The sequence below is a fragment of the Pogona vitticeps genome, chromosome 4 (genome assembly GCF_051106095.1).
Source record: "Pogona vitticeps strain Pit_001003342236 chromosome 4, PviZW2.1, whole genome shotgun sequence".
Taxonomy (NCBI): Eukaryota; Metazoa; Chordata; class Lepidosauria; order Squamata; family Agamidae; genus Pogona; species Pogona vitticeps.
This window is the reverse complement of record NC_135786.1, coordinates 177,256,420-177,277,172: the sequence shown is the minus strand read 5'-3', so window position 1 is coordinate 177,277,172 and position 20,753 is coordinate 177,256,420. Positions and strand designations below refer to the sequence as shown.

Genomic DNA, 20,753 nt, shown 5'->3' with positions numbered 1-20,753 from the left:
TCTTAGGTGGTGGAGTTTGTGAGGGCTGAGACTTCTTCAAGGTAACCACTTCAGAACTGAGGTACTGCTGGGATGGTAGTACCTTCAGTCAAAGTGTTCCATTTCTGATGACATTGGGTACTGGCAAGGCAGCAGCCTCATTTCTGGGTTGAAAACAAAGCCTAGAATGGCTCCTGTGCAGCAGTCCTGCCTACTATTTCTCCTAATCCCCACCCTCCATCTTGGATTGGTAACTCCTTCAATTACAAATCCTACTATTCTCATCCAGTCAGTCTACTCTTAGCTGTTAGCTCACCTTTTGTCAACTAAGTGGCATTATTGTAATTCTTCCTAAGCTTGTTCCCTACCACCCCTTTCCATCACTACTTCAGAATGAGCTCGTTAAAGTTTGAAGCCTCCAGTGGGCTTCTGTTGTTATCTTATTTTACATTGCTACTGCTCAAAACACAAATAGTAAACCCCCAAAGTACACACCTTTTGTTGCTCCTGTCAGAGTCAGCCCATCAGTGTAGAAAGCCTTTGTGGCTTCTGTCATCCCAAATCATCCAAGTATGCCTTTGTGGTTGCTTGCATCTACTATTGAATGCCTTCCAGATGCAAAGAGCTGATGTAGGCCTGTGTAGCTCAAAGTATCCCCTCCTGGCTTAAATACTCAGGGAATGCATTTTCAGCTAAAACAATCAAACTGTGTCATTGTGACTCAAACTGCTGGCGTATGCTCCTGTAACTCAAAATTCTCAGAGTGCACCTTTCTGTGTTCTTTCTTCCTACCATCAGTCGGTGGATGCTTTAATTGTTCTTGTCTGCTAGTAGTGGAATAAACTATTGAAGTGCAAAGTTCTTGTCTCCTTTTCATCAATGGGATGAAGAGGCTAGGTTTATAAGCTGTGTTGCATGTTACAGAAATTGTTTTATGTGTGTGGAAATGAAGGCAAAGAAAGCAGCATTTTTGTGTGGGTCTCCACTTTCTACACAATGGCAGAACACCCGGACCTCGGTCCTTGTTGCACATATTCTCTCTAGTTCAGTAATGCATTTGATTTCCCAGCTTTCTTATGCCAGTTGATTCTTCCCACTTGCCCTTCCAGCACTCTAAGGAAAAAAAAAGTAGAATTTAACTTTCTCTTCATGGTGTTGTGAAAATGTAGATAGAACTTTGCATCAAAGGTGAGAAATGTCCATATAGATGACATGGACATTAAACGTTGGCAGCAAAAATGTGAATTTAAGCAAAAGCACCTATATAAGAACTATGGCCATGATAATTAAGAAAATTTCATCATTTTTCCTTTTAAAAACAAGATTACAGTATTAAAGAAAGCCTTGAAACATGTCTCTGTAACATATCAAAATTTATGTGGCTCGTTTATGTAATAAGAGGACTCTCTCCATATTCCTAGCTGCACAATCAAGAAATACACATCAGTCTACATTAACAAAGTTTTAAAATAACCTTCAAACATACGTTGCCTTTGTGAATACTGCTTCAGACAAAACCAGAGTATGACTTGTTAATTCTCCTGTTGTAAGAACAGTGTTACTGGAGAGCCACAGACAAACTGTATCAATTAACTGGGATGTCACCAGGGGAGGTGGGGCAAGGATGCATGCTTCTCATGAGAGCTGAAGTGCGTATGGCAATTCCAGCACTACCACAATTCACTTTCTATTTAAAAAAACCTTAATCTATTTTTTTAGGCATCACAAACCCCTAGCTTCACACATCCAGTCTTTTTTCAACTTTGCAACTTCCTTAGGTGCTCTTTTATAACGTGCAATATTTTCATAAAATGTGTTGTAAAAACTGGGATGGGGAGTGGGCAGTGAAATCTACAGAAACATTTAGGATTTCTCTTCTATGAAAAATGTACCTATCCTTTTGAATTTAATTTGCTTCTGAAACTTCTTACTGAGGGTCACAGTAAGAAATAGATGCACTGTCCACAATTTTCAGGAAAATGGGAATAAGGAACCTATAGAGATGAGCATGTTCCAAATATAAAGGGTTCCCTTTAATAAAATCATTTACTTTTTAAAACCATGTAGTGTAAGACTGTGCACTTGTTTGACAGCAATTTGGCAGTGCAGTTTATTGCTCTGAGTCCAGCATATCTACAAATGCATTCAATTCTGATAAAAAGAGAAAACAAATCACAATTGTTTTATTCATATTCAGCATTACTCAATAGGTGACAGGAATCTTGGCATCTCAGCTTGAATTTTGCATCCAAATTGTACAGGAGAGACACTGAATTGGAAGTAAGGTATTTTCTAACTACCAAATCAGGTTCCTGTATCACAGGGCTATGTCTTGGGCAAGATGCTGTTCAACATCTTAGTAAATTACCCGGTTGAAGGAGTACAAGCACTGCTCTTCATACTTGCATGCAACACTAACCTGGGAAGGATAGATTCAGAAGCCGGTGAGGCTTCAAAGTGACATAACAAGTTACAGACCTGGAGAAGACAATCAGTTTCAGCAGGGAAAATGAATTTTTCTGCATTTAAGCTGAAATAAAATAGATGCAGAAATATAAATTGAGTGACACATGGCTTTGCAAAGATGCACATGGAAATGATCTGAGAGGGCTTAGTAGGCTATAAGCTAAACATGAGTCAACAGTGTGGCGATGCACCAAAAAAAAAAAAAAGCATGCTGGGCATACAAAAAAGCATGCATTGATAGAAGTATAGCATCCAGATCAAGAGAATAGGATCACACTGTTTAAGAAAGATATTGACAAGTTGGAATATGTCCAGAATTGGGTGGCAACATGATGAAGAGTCTGGAAACCAAGTCCTATGAGGAATGATCTGGGAGATGGGAATGATTACTTAAAGAAGAAAAGAAGGAGAGGTGACAGGATAACCATTTATAACTACCTGGGCCATCACAAAGGGCTGTCATGTAGAAGATGGAATGCACTTGTTTCCTCTGGCTCCACTGAGCAGAAACAATGAATTCACATTATAAAAAAGGAGATTCCAAATGAATATTAGGAGGAGCTTCCTTTCAGTAAGTTGTTTGACAATGGCACTGACTACTTTGAAAAGTGGTAGACATTTTGATTGGATGTATCAATCAAGCTGGATAGTCATATGTCATGATCATTTTGATGTGTATTTCTTGTAATGGCAGAGGGGTGAGCGAGTAATTCAGTATACCTTCCAACTTAATAACTGTGTGAGACCACGCCGTCAGGGTTGCAATCAGGGCTTAGACTTTCGCATAGATTTTTTAAAATAGAAATTGCTATTTTCTATTTGTTTTAGGCACAGAGTTATATGCTAAGCTGTTTGACTTTAAAGATAAGCTTGTATTTAATCACCTGGTGACGTCATAAATCAAAGCAAGTTAAATTGCAAGATAAGATATTTGAGAAAAGTTTGTGCTACAACACACAGATATTTTTCAACACTGAGGAAGATATATTCATTCTATCACTGATGGAGGCTATCAATTATGAATATTAGGAGGTTATGGCTACCATTCCCAGTGTTTTCTAAGTACTCAGAAAAAGTGTTTATTCATTCCTTCCTAGGGTTGCTTTGTAAATCTGTAGCTTGCCCAAGGCCATAAGGCTAGTTTTCCTCCTGTGTGATACACTGGGGAATCAAATTCCCAACCTATCACTCATTCAGTTCAGTTTCCCATGTGTTCCAACTCATTGAACTGTCCAGCTGGAAGGGACAAAATGTTGCAGTCTTCAGTGGTCCAGCCAACCTGAAGCTACAGGCTTGTGGAACTGCCTGGCACTCAAAAAGATATGGCTACAGAGGAACTATATAACTTAGAGGTTGAGCATTACTAAGCATTACTAATCACTATTGTTTTGAATTGTTTTTAACTGTTTTAGTTTACAATGTTTAATGGAACCCACCCGGAGTAGACTTTGTCTAAAAGGGGGGGGGGGGGGATGGATGGATGGATGGATGGATGGATGGATGGATAGATAGATAGATAGATAGATAGATAGATAGATAGATAGATAGATAGATAGATAGATAGATACTGTAGATAATGAAGAAATTGAAATACTTTGGTTCAAGGCAGGATACTCTGAAAAAGACAATAATGCTGAGAAAAGTTGAAGGCAGCAATAAAAGAGGAAAACAAATAGTACAAGATAGATTAATTCCCTAAAGGAACCCACAGGCTTGAGTTTGCAAGAGCTGAGCAGGGTTGTGGGAAAGGATATTTTGTAGATCACTCATTCATGGTTTATCAATAAGTCAGAGGTAACTTGATGGCACAAAATACAATATCATTTAAAAGTTTACATGTGAGCCGCATGCTGTTCATTATTCTGATCTTAAGGAACATTGCTTTTGAAAAGAACAATATTCTGCACTCAAAAACCTTGATTCATTTAGAAACCACAACTCCTAATTACCATAGGTTGGCTTGTTCCAGCATTTGTGACATTCTCAATACTGGGAACACTGAAGAGCATTTGAGAAAGAGTCTAAATATAGATTTCTGCTACAGGTTTCTGCTCCAGAAGAAACCAGCTCAGGTCATGCAGTCCATGTCCCTTCTCAGTTTAAGAAGGGATGTGGGACAAAAGGAAATGCTCCTTCTTAAACTGACACCTTCATTATTCTGTGGTTGTACTGTCTCCGTAGACTGCATGACGTGAGCTGCATTCTTCTGTAGCAGATATCTGTATTTAGAATCCTTCTAGTTCCTTTGTATCGTTTTACAGAAAACTAAAGTATGACTAATGTGAATGTTGCAAAGAAAATGTGTATTTGAATCTTCGTAACATATTTTGGTTATATATTGTTCCCTTGTCACTTTCTTTCATTTTCCTCATGCTGGCAGTGAAATACTCAAAACACTCTTCTCAATAAGTCTTCAGAGTGTTCACAGTACTGGGAATATCATAAATGCTGTAAGAAGCCAACATATGGTAATTAAGAGTTGTTATTTTTTCCCCCAAAATGAATCAGGATTTTTGAGTGCAGAATATTGTTCTTTTTTAAAACAATGTTTATTTTTTTAAAAAAAAACAAGGAGAGTATAAAGGCAATGTGTTAAATGATTTAGCTTCCACGATATCAAAGAAGTTTGTAATCACCTTTTAAGTTCGCTTAGTAGAAATGATTTACAAAGTTTAATCAGTATAACAGTGTGCAGAAAGCAGATGGACTTTCTTTAAATTACAGTTTCTATAGCTGAGCCAGTACACATTAAAACAGCAGTCTCATTGGTTAACATGGGCATTTTAAATTCAGTTGCTTTTTTGCTTTTTATTCATTCTCCAAATATTCCTGGTCCTTCGGATGCATTAAGGGTGCCCAACAGTGCACCTCTGATATTATATAACCTGTCAATGCTGCATTCTGTAAGTCATTGCTGATAGGAGGAACAGTCTGAACAAAGCATAATTTTTCATCTGATTCTTGAATAAGAAACGTATTTGACAGAGTGGCTGTCAGTAGACAGTAGGGGATTTGTTTTTGTTATGTGCCATCAAATTTCCTCTGACGTACGACAACCCAACGAATGAGCAGTCTCCTAAAAGTCATGTCCTCAACAGACCTGCTCAGTTCTTGTAAACGCAAGCCTGTGGCTTACTTTTGTTCATTTTTTCTGGCAGTCCAGGCCTTTACCCTTGAAGAGGGTGGATGCATCTTAAGTCTGATGTCTCAGGGTCTGTTTGTATTTCTCAAAAAGCCCACCATATGTATCATTTTAATTGTAGCCAACTCAAGTCACATAGTTTTAAAAGTCATTTCCTGCATTCCTACTTAGGAATTGAAATGTGTATCTTCTTCTGTTAATGTACCAATTTCGGAGGCTACATACTTTCAGCTTGTGTTCTTAAATAGGGTACACATGGAGAGGTTCCCTTTTGAAATTCCCTGTAAAGTTTACAGGGGGCTTAAGTCAATTAAGAAAACAGTGTGCTAAAAATAAACAGGCCTCTAAGAAAATAAATCAAGACAGAGGAAAATAAATACACACTTTGAAATTCATTGTGCGAATGTTAAACTCAGCACACTTTTTAACACAGGTCGAATCCCAGGGTTTTTTAACTGTGTGACCAGGCTCTCAGCCATGACTGTTCCACCTTGGGTGACCCTGCTATGGATCTTGACCTCCTGATGGATGGCATTACTCTCAGCTTCACTGACACCTTCAAAGTCCCTCATCATGTTAAAGTATGTAAGATTGGGTTGGGCTTGCTCTATGCTAAACTTTGAGAAATTTAGAAAGTACTTTTAAAGTGCTAATTTTGTTTTATTTTGTTTTGGTTTATTTTTAAATAAAAGTTTCTTCCTCAATCAACAATCATTTTGCTTCCCCCCCCTCCCCGACACTTAGCCAGTTCTGTGGACAAATTTAAAATGCAGACTTTTGCTTCCTGAAGAAAAAAAATACTGTTCCCTAAGTTATTTACTTATTTGAAGTTGATTTATCCTGCAATTATAAATACTTGATAAAGAATTATTTTTCATAAACCCTGGATGCAGTTACTTATTGAAGTATTATGTAGCAGTTGCCCAAACATGTTGCTAGTACTTGAAGAAACTCAGTGTTTAAGTCTCCTTAAGGTGAATGAGGGTTACATCTGGGCAAGATGCAGGCTTAGGACTGCAGTGTCACTCAACAATGTTGTTGCTATGTGCCATCTCTGACTTATGGTAATCCTACCAATGAGTAGTCCCCACAATGTCCTGTCCTCAACAGCTCTGCTCAGCTCTTGTAGGTTCAGTCCTGTAGCTTCTTTTAGGAAGTCAGCCCATCTTTCAAGTCAGAGAGGGTGGGCAAAGAGGAAGAGGAAAGGAAGCTACAGGGAGAAAGAAAGAGAATAGCAATGTTCACAGAGGATTTATTTTAAGCACTCAGATTTTTCTGTGCCCCAAGTGATAAGGATCTGGAGAACTTGTTGAAAAGCAGGCATGGACATTAATTACTTTCTATCCTTGCCATCTAAATCTGAAGATGATGTTTCAGCTCTAGATCAGTGTCTGGCATCAGTAATGGACTGGATGAGGATGAATGAACTGAATCTTACAGTCGAAAGGAAGCTCAAGAAATAGAGATGCAGCTTGTGCTGAATGGGGTTACACACCCTCTAAAAACACAGTTGCACAACTTGAGTTTGCTGCTGGATGAATCTCTGAGCCTGGATGTCCCAGTTTAGGGAGTGGCCGGGAGTGCATTTGCACAGTTAAAACTAATGTGCTGTCCGCACTCATTCCTGATGAGGTCTGACTTGGCCACAGTGATGCATGCCTTAATTCCATTCTGGTTGGATTACTGTAATACACTCTGTGTGAGTCTGCCTTTGTAGAATGCTTGGAAATTTCAGCTAGACCAAAATGCTGCAGCCAGATTGGTGCTGGTTACAGGGATCACACAACTCCCCTGTTACAGCAGCTCCACTTGCTGCCAGTCTGTTTCCAGGCTCAATTCAATGTGCTGGTTTTAAATTAAAAAATTCTAAACAGCTGGAGTTCAAGCTATCTAAAACAAAACCAAACAAAAAAACTATCTCCCTTTATGAGCCTCCCCAGGTATTAAGACCATCAGGGGAGATTTTTCTCTGTGTCCTAGCATTCCCCAGATGTTTGCATGGTGAGGAGAGAGCCTTCTCCGTTGCTGCTCCCCTGCTCTGGAACTCCCTCCCACAAAAGGGAGGCCCCATCATTGACGTTTTTCCACATGCAGGCAAAGACTTTTCTCTTCAGGCAGGCTTTTCCTAAGAGGTAATAAATGGGATTCCTCATAAAGTTTTACCTAAAATTTTAACTATAATATAATATAATATAATATAATATAATATAATATAATATAATATAATATAATATAATATAATATAATATAATATAATATAATATAATATGTGGGGCACCTAATGAACCAGTTTGGTTATGTTTTATTCTCTTTATGTCAATAAAAGTTTTGTCTACATTTAAAAATATCTACATTTAATATAAAGTTTATTTAATTCTTTTTACTATTTGAATAATTGACTGATTTAACGTTTAATATTTTGTTTTTATGTTGTAAACTGCCTTAAGTCCTTTTTTAGGAGAAAGTGAGTTAAAAATATTTTTAACAATAACTTTGTGTTTGAATAAGAAATTGTTAACTGGTGAAAACAAGGAGTAAGGTTCTGATATTTTCCTTTCCTTTATGTTTTTTTGTGTATGGTTAGGAAACACAAAAGAACACATGTCATGTAGACCATCTTGGCTTCTGACATAGGTGTTGTCAATATTCAGGCTGGTCCTTGCTGAATAAAATTTGTTATCTTTTTTCCTGCTGGCAACTTGGGCATAATACTGCAAGGCAATATCGCAAAACTACATACACATTTTGAATTACGAACAAAGAAACATTAGTAAACCAAGATTTTCAAAGGATTGAATTATGTTCATACTTAAATAGCAATATAGATATAGAGATCTCTGAAGATTTGTGATAATTATTGCCTGGAAATGTTAAACTGGTAAGAGAGAAAATGACAGACATTACTATAATTATGGTGATATAGTGTAAGAAGGGTTCATTTTAATGTAATATATGAATTTCCCTTCACAAAAAGTTAAACCAAAAAAGGAGGTGAACACATGTTAAATGTTGCATGTGTTTTCATTTTAATGTGTTTGATTGTGTGGGAAAGGAGAGGGGGAGAGAGAAAAAGAGATCATCTTTTGCTAAAGCGTGGTTAGGGACAGAACTGTTTTCTATTTGCATATTTATGATTTGGTCAAATATGCATAAACGTTGGAGGTTAAGACATTTGTGGAAAGATACTAAGTGGGACTAGCAATGAACTCCCTGCTGGCCAGAGTGAGCTCTCTACCTCCCCAAGAGTCAGGGCAAGATTCCTGATCCACAGTTCACCTGTGGACAGGGACGTTAACAAAGGCAATGCAGATGACACCCTGTAAGCCACAGTGTGGACATGGCAGAGATGGGATTTAAGAAGGGCAGTGAGGCAAGAGAGGAGAGCTGTTGGGCCAATATGGTTGATTAGGAGGCATTTGAGGCCCAGAAGGTGCAGCCATGGCTGGAGTATTTGACAGCAGCTGGGAGACTATCACCCACTATAATCCTGTACAATTGAACCATTGTGTCTGAACTTTGTTGCTGTAAGAGGAGAGTGAAGAAGGAGGAGAAGAAGAAAAATACAGAGTCCTGCCTTTCCTGAACCAGATGTAACATTAGCTTATTCTGAACCAGGGAAAAGTTGGTGCACCTTATTTCAAATTGTGTTCATGTTTAGAGCTTCTTCATGCAGTCGGTTTCAGTATACATGATGATCTGTAATCTGACTCACACAGTTGTGAGAATCACTTTGAGTGATACTGTGCACAGCAGTTTAAATTCATTGGAGAAGAGGTGGGAGGCTAATATAGTTTAAAAATTTGCATGTTTCATGCCTGATTAATATGAATTGGAATCACTATAGATACAGAGTTAATGAGTCCTCACAAGCCTATGAGGTAGTCAGTTTTTCTTGCCGTATTATATGGGAGGAAGTTCATGGAAATGCAGTTTCCCTTAGAATAGCCTGAGGATCAATCACTTAGGTGATATTTCAACAATGGGTTATCTTGTTCACAGAGTATACTCCAACCTATGTTCATCCTCAGAAAGAAATATCAATGCGTACAATATATTTTACTGGGTGTGCACTTTTAGTTTACACCAAAAAGGACAAGACTACTTGGGTAAATAACCCATTGATGGCAGATAGGCAGATAGACTTTCAACTTCTGCCAGCTGCAAAGGAATACCATTTTTGGTTTATCTTTATTAACTATAATTATTTCCACTATGTTTCAACTTTTTTTCCCCTATCAACTCTGTACTAACTTAGGTCTGGTGTCAGGGGCTGACACCATTGGATAGTTCAGATGTCCCATTTTGGACTCTGTAGTGTGGTTATAGCTGCCTTGGCCAAGCTTCATTCAATGCCAGATGACTATGTCCCTGAACTGGCAACTGGATGGCTCTAGCCAATTTTTAAAATTATCTTCACCAATGTCCGTGTAGCTTCGTTGTTTAGAAACATTGTGGAAAAATTAGATGGAAAGCATATGGATTAGACCAATGTTTTGCCAGTGCCTCTTGTGCTTTTGTAGTGACAACAAAAAAGAAACTGCACATTGAACAGCCTGTTGCCATATGAAGAAAAAGCTTACAGAGATCCCTGCCAAGCATGCAGCTAGCCTTGTGTCAGATGCAGAGCAGAAAATATGGGTTTTATTGCTGTCTGGAGGATTTACAGATCAATATTAGAAGCTGAATCATCAGCACATTAGTATTGGTAAAGAGATCCATAATGATTCACTTAACTCATCCAATGTTTTTGTTCTACGGGCAGTGCCTTTTGCACCAGGTCTGTGCTTTGCTATTGGAACATTGACATCTGCCGTCCGTAACACTCATCTGTGTGAGTAGTGAACAGTCCTGTCTCAAACTTCATGGGCTTTTGAGTCTTTCTCACTCTTAGCAGTTTTTATGGCTGAAGTCAAGAACTGACTAGTGAATACAGGCAGTGAAGCATAAGAGAATTAAGTCAGCGATGTACATCACTTTGAATTGGTACATGTGGTAAATCCAGATTAGCTGGGCAATTTTTTGCTGAGGAAGTGGTCTGAGCAGGGATGAGGGAAATAAGTGATTGAGTGAGATGGGGAATATATTTCAGTGGTGATCAATTCCAAAGGGGGAGGGGAAAGAGGTAAGAAGGGATAGATTAAATATGAGCTGAATTTTTATGGAACCAAGAACTCTTTTTATGGAACTCTCGATATAAACACTTCCCACTGAGAATAAGTGGCGCACAGAGGTAGAAAACAGAGCATCCCAAGAGTGCAATAAAATAGCAGCTTGTGACCAGTGCAATGCGTATCCCCTGAAAATCTGGGGTGAAATGCCCCATTGTCAAGTTCCATAAACTGCCCTTGGTGTAAAAGCATACAGAATTAATAATCAAAACATGAGAAGAGTAGTTGGACAGTCTTTTCAGGGATGTTGGCAAGGTTGGGTGTACTTGGATATGCCCTGACTCTAAGAACACCATAAGATATGAAAAATGACTGATGATATTTATTTAGATTGACATCCAGTAGGGTCAAGCTGGAGTTGCAGAACTGTGGATTGTTCCAAGCAGATGGCTTGGTTCAACACAGTTCAAAATTCAGCAGAGGCCCTTTAGCTCTCTCAGGGCCATTTTTCCCAGATGGCATACTGTTGTTAAAGAGCAGAGAATCTTTAAAAGACAATCATCTGCTCTAAGCCTAACACTCTGTTGCTTTTACAATGTACTGCCACATACATTGCCTGTGCTGATGAGCAGACACTAGTAATGTGAAGCAAAAAAAGTCTGATTCAAGAAGTTCATTTTTTTTAATTCAGGGAGTAGGCACTCAGGATATTTTCATGTAAAAGGCTGTGGTCTGTGGGTCGCTTCAGTACCTTCAAGCTTTGTGCCTCTAGCTTTCTTGGTCTAGTTGGTTTCTCTTCCTTTGTGTCAGAGTCCTGCCTGCTCCTCAGTGCAGGGGTTATTAAGTGTTGTACACAGGGGAAAATACCATATGAGGATGAGGCCAGGGAAATGTGTGCAGTAGAGAAGTCTGGTAGTTGAACATTTGAGTGGAGAAAGTAAGAGTTTTGTCTTCACTTTTCCAATTTTTAAAATATATTTTTATCCTGCCTTCCTCCTTAATAGGAAGTAAGGTGGCTTACGTCATTAAAAAGACAATTTATTTAAAACCTAAAAAAGTAAGTATACAAATATTGTTAAAGTATATTAATTTAAAAAGCTAAATAAAATCAGTACTAAAAACAGTTCAAATGAACATGTCCCTAGCTTAGCTGAGAAGAAATGGAAGGAAGATAGCTAAGATAGAATATGTCAGGAGAGAATAGGTTCAGGTATCAACATTACAGACTTAGATGGTTGAAAGAGGTGACAACATATACAATATTTTCCAACTAGCCCAGTTGAATTCTGTTTAGCATCTGTAAGGTAAACCTACCTAACAGTTGCTAAGAGGGAGGCTTTTCGCCAAATAAAGAGAAACACAGAAATTGCCCTTGGATTAATAGTTCAAACACACAATTGCTTGTATGTTTTCTGAGTATTCTTGGGGTAAATGTACTATATCTAATGATTCCTTGCTCAGTTTTCCATATTAACTTAATTTAGTGCTTGTGCTTGAAGACCGTTTTCCATGGCATAAAATATGTTTTATTTATAACACATGAATATAATCTACAGTGAACATTTTTGCTTATTACCACATACATAGGCAGTGTTTATACAGAATGTGGGAGTGCCGTATATTTTAATGTTTTGTCAGCGTTTATTAACGCAAATCACGGTTTTAGCAATCGCGGTTTCTACAATAATTATTTGCCTTCACCAGGCAAAGAATTATTGTAGATAGAGCTTTCTCATTTTTCTTTTGTTCCTCCTCATCTATCTCCCACAATTCCTCCCGTCTCAGGAACATCTCAGCTTTCACTGACCACATCTGGTAGTTATTTTCATTCAGTCTGGTTACAGGAAAACCTCCCATACTGCCAAACACCTGCATTTTGCTGCTTTTCTGTTGGTCCTCCGTTTTTCTTCCCCTCCTGGGCTCCAAACGGCAGAACTCTCACTTCCCTGGAATCTCTGTTGCCTCTCTGGTACCCACTGGTACTCACCAGCTTCCTTGACGCAACACAGGTATCGCAGGGTGCAGCGCTGGGCCCATAACCTTCTGTCAGCGTTTCTTAACGCAGATTGCAGTTTTAGCAGAGTGATTCGCAGTCCAGGCAGTCCAGAAAAAACTCACACACAGTCCAGCAGCATTTCCTTCAGCAACGTGTATTTACAGCATTCTGGCAGCATAACATGTAGAAGTGATCTTCAAGCAGGAAGAAGATACAACTGACTGTACAATTCACACATATATACATATACAGGAACAATCAGATCACACATTGCATCATCCCTGAGTTGCATCATCCATGAGTTGCATCAGCTCTGCTGAGTCATCCTGACTCAGTTTTAACACACCTGATCATTATGGGTTCACATTAATACACTCCATTCTGCTCAGGCCTGTAATTTTCCTTGACATGTTTCTATATCCAAAATGATCTAAAGGACTTTCAAAAATTGCTTTCTGTGTGTCATAAAACTGATACAGTGGTACCTCGATGTATTGGAACGGCGTTCGTAAGTCGAAATGTTTGTAAGTTGAAGTACCATTTCCCATTGAAATGCATGGGAACGGGATTAATCCGTTCCAGCATTTCAAAAAAACCAACTCCAAAAATAAAAAACAAAAATAAACAGAGGAAGTCCCACACTGGGACTGTAAAAAAACAAGCAAAAACCACAAATCCAAAAATAACACAGCACAGAAACATAACCCTCCCAGTCCAACCCCCTCCAAAACCCACCCAGAACAGTTTTTAAAAAAGGACTTACTATTCCAAAGCCTCCCAGCACTCCACTGCCTCCATCACGGTGAGGCAGGGTGCGAGTGTCCAAGTGCCCGGCCAGGTCAAGCCTCACGGCGCTCCGCTACCGGGGGCGAGTGGCGGTGGGGGAGCATTTTTAAATTTCCTGCCCTTTTCCATTGCCACAATCGGACCCCCAGGTAGTCTCCCAGGACTTCCCCGCTGCCATCGGAGACCTCCTGGGGGTCCTCTGCCACCATAATTGGACCCCCAGGAGGTCTCCGAAGGCAGCGGAGAAGCCTTGGGAGCTTCCCTGCTGCCATTGGAGACCTCCTGGGGGTCCCTTTTCCTAACTCATGGGGCGAAAAAGCCACCTCTTTCCCACCAACGGTTTGAATGGAATAAAAAAAGGCAGGGGAAATTTGAATTTCCCGCCCTTTTCCACTGCCTTTTTTTCGTTCACAAGTCGAGGCTCCGTTCGCAAGTCAAAGCAACATTTTCCGAGCGGAGCTGTTCATACCTCGAAACGTTTGCAAGTGGAGACATTTGTCAGTCGAGGTACCACTGTACCAGCAAAATAGTTTCCTTAAGATCACACTGTTAATTTCGTGTGTGACACAACTTCAAACGACATAATCCATTCTCATTCTTTAAGTTTGTGCAGTACGATTACAGAATTACCAATTTGCTGTCAAACGGCAACTATATTAAAGAAATGTGTGTGTTGGCATTCACACAAGCCCATTGTCTTACATCTCTTTTATGATTTTAGAGACCTTGCAGAGCATTTCTGTGATCTTTGAGTTGGGTTTATATGAGGCAATGTGTTAATAGGAATTTTAGTGTTCACTCAAATTCTTTTTTGAAACACCTTGTAAGACAAATAGCCAGTATTGCATATTTCTGAAGCACTTCTGAGCAGTTCTCTGATCCTGGAGTAACTGCTATTAGATTGTCAGTCTCTAAGATAAGTCCCTGTTCTCATAGAAAACTATAGCAAATGGGGTCCCTCCTTTGACTTGTCATTAAATGCTTTTGAAAATAAAACTCTTTATGGAATGAGATGGGTGTGTTTTCTAGCTCACCAGATCTGGCTGACAACTTCCAGTCATTTCCTACATGCTGTGCATAATCAACATTTGGTTTATCTCTCCAAAAACAATAAAAATTTCACATAGTGCTGCCTGACATGTGAATTACTATTTTTTAAAATGTGTATTCATATCACTGGCTTTCCTGTAAATTAATTTCATTTCTCATCAATTTTTCACCAGCTTCACTCTGATGTTGATAAAGGAGATGGCTCCATCAAATACATCTTGTCAGGAGAAGGGGCAAGTTCCATTTTCATTATTGATGAGAACACAGGGGATATTCATGCTACAAAGAGGCTTGATCGGGAGGAGCAGGCCTACTACACCCTCCGAGCCCAAGCGCTGGATAGACTGACAAGTAAGCCCGTGGAGCCAGAGTCAGAATTTGTCATTAAGATTCAGGACATCAATGACAATGAGCCTAAATTTCTGGATGGTCCTTACACTGCTGGAGTACCAGAAATGTCTCCTGTAGGTAAGTACATACAGCTGAATGTGAATTCTTACTGCTTTTAAAATCCTTTTGTCTTCCTACCATATGTGGCTTTATCACACCCAACTGCTATGTTATTGGTGACTAAATTCTCCTGAATGGAAGCTGTGCTTCAAAACTAAACAAACAAACAAAAACTGACTACCAAAAATGTGCTACATACCACTCAAAATCCAAAGTTATATATTTCAAGAGCAATGGGGTGGTCCAAGTATATGAAATTATTTTCTAAAACAGGTCACAGATATAATATGTATTTCAATTGTTTGGGAGACTCATTCATGAGCATTTGGTTTTGAAGACCATGTACACTGTTGCATAAAAAAATATTTTTCCAACCATGTTTTGACAGAGGACCTTTTTTTTTTTTTGGTCTTTCATTTGTTGATTTATTTTATGTTGATCTGTTTTATTGGGAAGTTGTAAGTTTAGACCCTTCATTCATAACTGGTCAGCTTAAAGCCAGGTATGTTAATGGCTGCAGTATTCATCAAAGGCTCCAAGTATTCAGTAATAATGATGCTTAGAAAATTGGAAGATTCTGTCATTTTGAGTCAATTGCATAACCAGGACAGATATCAGAACTCATCATCCATGTGCACCTTCTGAAGTCTTAGCATCTAACCAAAGCCACTGCTGGTTGTCTGATCTGATAGTCTTAAAGTCAAGGAAATATGTAAATTCTTCACAGTGTATCTGATACAGCATGACCACTTATAGCATAATGAGAAATTGAGATGGAAACGCAATTAAATCACAAGGCACTATCCAGAACACTGTTGCCTTCTTTCACCTGATAAACCCTCTGAAAGACCCATTGCCCAGGGTTTGCCAGGCCCACATCCCTTTAGATTTTTTATTTGAATTCTAGTACCTCTACCAGTTCTCCTGTACCAATATCTGTCCTTTTATTAGTAAGGACAGCTTGGAGAACTCACAGGTGGATGCCAGTGGAAATAACACAGGGGCATAATTTTCATCTTAGAGTGGGATAGTCATGTATGCCAGTGTGCCCTGTTTGTGTGGTTTCGTTCTTCTCATGTGCCCTGTTTGTGTGGTGTTGCGTCCCCCTAGTGTCCCTTGTTTGTTCTCCCCAAACACAGGTCCACCCTCTGGATGCGTTTCCTCTTTCTACGCTGCCACCAGAGGGTCTAGTCCACAATTTACCAAATATATTTCAGACATGTGCTGCCAACACAACAGGTTTTATTGATCATTTAGTTGGTATGTAAATCACAGATGTAAATCACAGTTGTTAAGGACCATTTATTAAACAGGATTTGATACTTGTAAGAGTTTTTATTCACAGTAACCTTTTAACAATATTCTTTAATCATCTATCTAATTCTCTATTCTCTATTCCTTGTAACTCTTTCCTATTCTCTATAACACTCCAACTTTCCAATCTCTGTCTTAACTCTCTCTCAATTCAATGTCCTAATGCTCTCACTTACATTCCCCCCTCTCTTTCTCTCTAACTCTCTAACTCCCCAACTGTCACTCTAACTCCGCCCCTCCTGTCCTATCATAGGCTTCTGCACTTGAGCTCCATATGATGGACAAGAGTGACGTGGGCATTCCGCCACATATTCGTCTTTTTCAAAAATCTAAGATTTTTTTTGCTGGTGACATTTGGAAAGAAAAACAAAAAATGCTCACTCTTTTTCCCAGTGCTCCTCCAGTAGCCCCAGCAACAGATGACTGCCCTCCTTCATGGATTATAAATCCTTGATTACCCCCTCAGGCAGGTGTGGATATTATTTTACTGTTGTTATTTTTGCAGTGATTATTTATAACTTCGTTCAGGCTTGAAGATTAACCCTGCAAGGCAGGAAAAGAACATTATGATGTAGGAAGTTTCCTGGCAACAAAATACATTGTTTAGTGGTTCTAGTTTGTGAGAGGACAAGACATACTAGTAGCAACTGTGCACATGAAATATTAATGGTTTTCTATTCTCTCTTCCCCTTCTATTGATAAGCTTTCAGAGTCTAACTGTGCTGGAGCTAGCTGTTACGATGGAGAGATGGCAGAAGTTAAGTGGTAAAGCAAAAGGCCTGGTTAAAGCTATTTTCACCATAGGTTCTGCCAGTTTTTTTATTATATTTTCAGCATAGATCTTCATATCTCATATCTGAAATTGTTTTCCTTAATTCTGAGGGAATCATAAAATAGTTGTGAAAAGGCCTGAAAGCTATGATAAAAATAGGAGTAGGGGATAATAAATATTCACATGCCTGTGGTTTTATTAGTAAAGGAAAAGTGCTTCGGTAACATAGACTACAATCCATAGCTCATTCATGCTAGAGTAATCCCATTAACATTACCCTGGCTTCCGTGGTATAATTGGGTTTTAGCTTGCAGCTATAGGGACTGACTAGTTTATTGTGGAATAAATTTTTATAGTCCCTAATCTCATTTAATACAGTGTTAGGCTGTAATCCTGTACATACTTACCTGGGAGCAAGTACCATTGAATTTAATGGGCCTTACTACTGAACAGACATACAAAAAGTTGCACTATTAGAGATAAGTCTGTTCTGCCTAAAGCTGAAAGGAGATAAATAGCATATGTGAATAAGCTTACTGTGCTGTCTCAGTACTTTCCATTACTTACTAAACTCCCTTCCTTCCTTTCTGCTGATAGTTTCTCTCAGAAATGACCATACATAAATATGGCACCATCTTGGGATGAATTCTATTTTCTCGACTGATAAGTGTGAATGTATTAGCAAATGTCTCTTCCAGATTGCAGAGTGAAAGGATAAAACAACAACAGCAAGAACAACAACCCCAGACTAGACCAAACAAACTCAAATTGCTAAGCATTGTACTTGAAATATTTTGTCCCCTGTAGCAACATAAAAGGAGAGTAGTTTGAAACATGAATGAGGACAGAGGGAAGAATAGTAAATCACTTTTACTGCAATATGATTTTACTACAATGTAAGCATAAATATCATAGCTGATAGCTGCCTCTTTTCCTCAGTCCTTTAACACAATGTCAAGGCAAAGGAAAAGAGAGAGAGAGCAACCTCTGAAGCTAAGATGTAGATCTCACAAGAAAAAGATGAACTGAAAAGACAATTCAATCAATCAAACACCTGTATTGGCATATACAAATCACCTAGTCAAAAACTACATTCAGTAAAACTTGTTTGCAACTTTCTGAAAGAGTATCAAAGTTTGTTCAGATTCAATGTAGTTTTACTATTTATGCCGCAAGACACACTCTCGACTCTGTTCTATGTACCTTATAATAATAATTAAAAATTTTATTGTCATAATTAGCCCAGTGATTACATCAGAAGATCCTTACACCTTGCTCAAGGAGGGAGTGCTGGTTCAAACTATGCTATTTTTGGCATGTTCACTGTGTGTGCTAAGAAGCGTGCTACTTTCTCTACCCTGTCTTCCACTCTCTTACCTTAAGCAATATTCCCTCTTACCTTAAGCAATATTGAGCCCAGATATTGAGTGTGGGGTTGAGAATAGCGAGGGCAATATAAACTCATGTGTACCAGCGACTCAGTTTCTCCCAGTTCACAGGAGCAATTCCTCTCATTTTAGGAATACCCTGAAACCTGCCAGATAATACTGCTGAAGGCATTACATTAAATCTGGCCAAGGAATAGGCTCTGCATTTTTGACATGATTGTAACAGATGATAGTATAGGGCCCTTTGGCCTTCTCAACATCACAGTAATCCAAGTTTATGCACCAACCACCAGTGCTGAGGAGACTGGAATTGACCAATTCTATGAAGACTTACAACACCTTCTAGAACTGACACTAAAGAAAGATGTTCTTCTCATTATAGGGGACTGGAATGCTAAAGTAGGGAGTCAAGAGATGAAAGGAACAACAGAGAAGTTTGGCCTCGGAGTTCAAACGAAGCAGGACAAAGGCTAATAGAGTTTTGTCAAGAGAACAAGATGGTCATCACAAACACTCTTTTCCAACAACCCAAGAGGCGACTCTACACATGGACATCACCAGATGAGCAATACCGTAATAAGATTGATTATATTCTCTGCAGCCACAGATGGAGAAGTTCTATACAGTCAGCAAAAACAAGACCTGGAGCTGATTGTGGCTCTGATCATCAGCTTCTCATAGCAAAATTCAAGCTTATACTGAACAGAGTAGGAAAAACCACTGGGCTACTCAGGTATATTCTAAACCAAATCCCTTATGAATACACAGTGGAAGTAAAGAACAGAGTTAAGGAACTAGATTTGGTGGACAGAGTGCCTGAAATACTTTGGATAGAGGCTCGTAACATTGTACAGGAGGCAGCAACAATGACCATCCCAAAGAAAAGGAAATGCAAAAAAGCAAAGTGGCTGTAGAACGAGGCCTTAGAAATAGCAGAGAAGAGAAGGGAAACAAAATGCAAGGGAGATAGGGAAAGTTACAGAAAATTGAATGCACACTTCCAAAGAATAGCAAGGGGAGACAAGAGGGCTTTCTTAAATGAACAATGCAAAGAAATAGAGGAAAATAATAGAAAAGGAAAAACCAGAGATCTGTTCAGGAAAATCGGAGATATTAAAGGAACATTTTGTGCAAAGATGAACATGATAACAGAAGAAGAAGACATCAAGAAGAGGTGGCAAGAATACACAGAGGAATTATACCAGAAAGATTTGGATATCCCGGACAACCCAGATAGTGTGGTTGGTGACCTAGAGCCAGACATCCTGGAGAGTGAAGTCAAGTGAGTCTTAGAAAGCTTGTCTTAACAACAAGGCCAGTGGAGGTGATGGCATTCCACTTCAACTATTTAAAATGTTAAAAGATGACACTGTTAAGGTGCTACACTCTATATGCCAGCAAGTTTGGAAAACTCAGGAGTGGCCAGAGAATTGGGAAAAGATCAGTCTTCATCCGAATTCCAAAGAAGGGCAGTGCCAAACAATGCTCCAACTATCATACAATTGCATTCATTTAACACGCTAGCGAGGTTATGCTAAAAATCCTCCAAGGCAGGCTTGAGCAATATGTGGACTGAGAACTCCCAGAAGAACAAGCTGGATTTTGAAGGGGCAGAGGAACTAGAGACCAAATTGCTAACATGCGCTGTATTATGGAGAAAGCCAGAGAGTTCCAGAAAAACATCTACTTCTGCTTCTTTGACTATGCAAAAGCCTTTTTTACTGTTTGGACCACAGCAAACTATGGCAAGTCCTTAAAGAAAAGGGAGTGTCTGATCACCTTATCTATCTCCTAAGAAACCTATACGTGGGACAGGAAGCAACAGTTAGAACTGGATATGGAACAACTGATTGGTTCAAAATTGGGAAAGGAGTATGACAAGGCTGCATATTGTCCCCGTCTTATTTAACTTATATACAGAATACATCATGTGAAAGGCCAGGCTAGAGGAATCCCAAACCGGAATTAAGATTGCCAGAAGAAATATCAACAACCTCTGATATGCAGATGATACCACTCTGATGGCAGGAGTGAGGAGGAATTAAGGAACCTTGTAATGAAGGTGAAAGAGGAGAGTGCAAAAACGGTCTGAAGCTGAGCATAAAAAAAAAAACTAAGATCATGGCCACTGGTCCCATCACCTCCTGGCAAATAGAAGGGGAAGAGATGGAGGCAGTGACAGATTTTACTTTCTTGGGCTCCATGATCACTGCAGATGGTGACAGCAGCCACGAAATTAAAAGATGCCTGCTTCTTGGGAGGAAGGCAATGACAAACCTCGACAGCATCTTAAAAAGCAGAG

The 20,753-nt window shown here is 39.1% G+C and overlaps 1 protein-coding gene across 4 annotated transcripts in view; it reads left to right on the top strand.

The window, feature by feature from the left end:
* The window catches only part of CDH7 (cadherin 7), a 150,519-nt gene that overhangs the window by 69,653 nt on the left and 60,113 nt on the right, over positions 1–20,753 (top strand). For all 4 annotated transcript variants that reach the window (XM_020791758.3, XM_072998766.2, XM_078391499.1 and 1 more), the window contains one exon: positions 14,701–14,995. In XM_020791758.3, the coding sequence (XP_020647417.3) occupies positions 14,701–14,995 (295 nt within the window). The remainder of the gene's footprint in view (positions 1–14,700; positions 14,996–20,753) is intronic.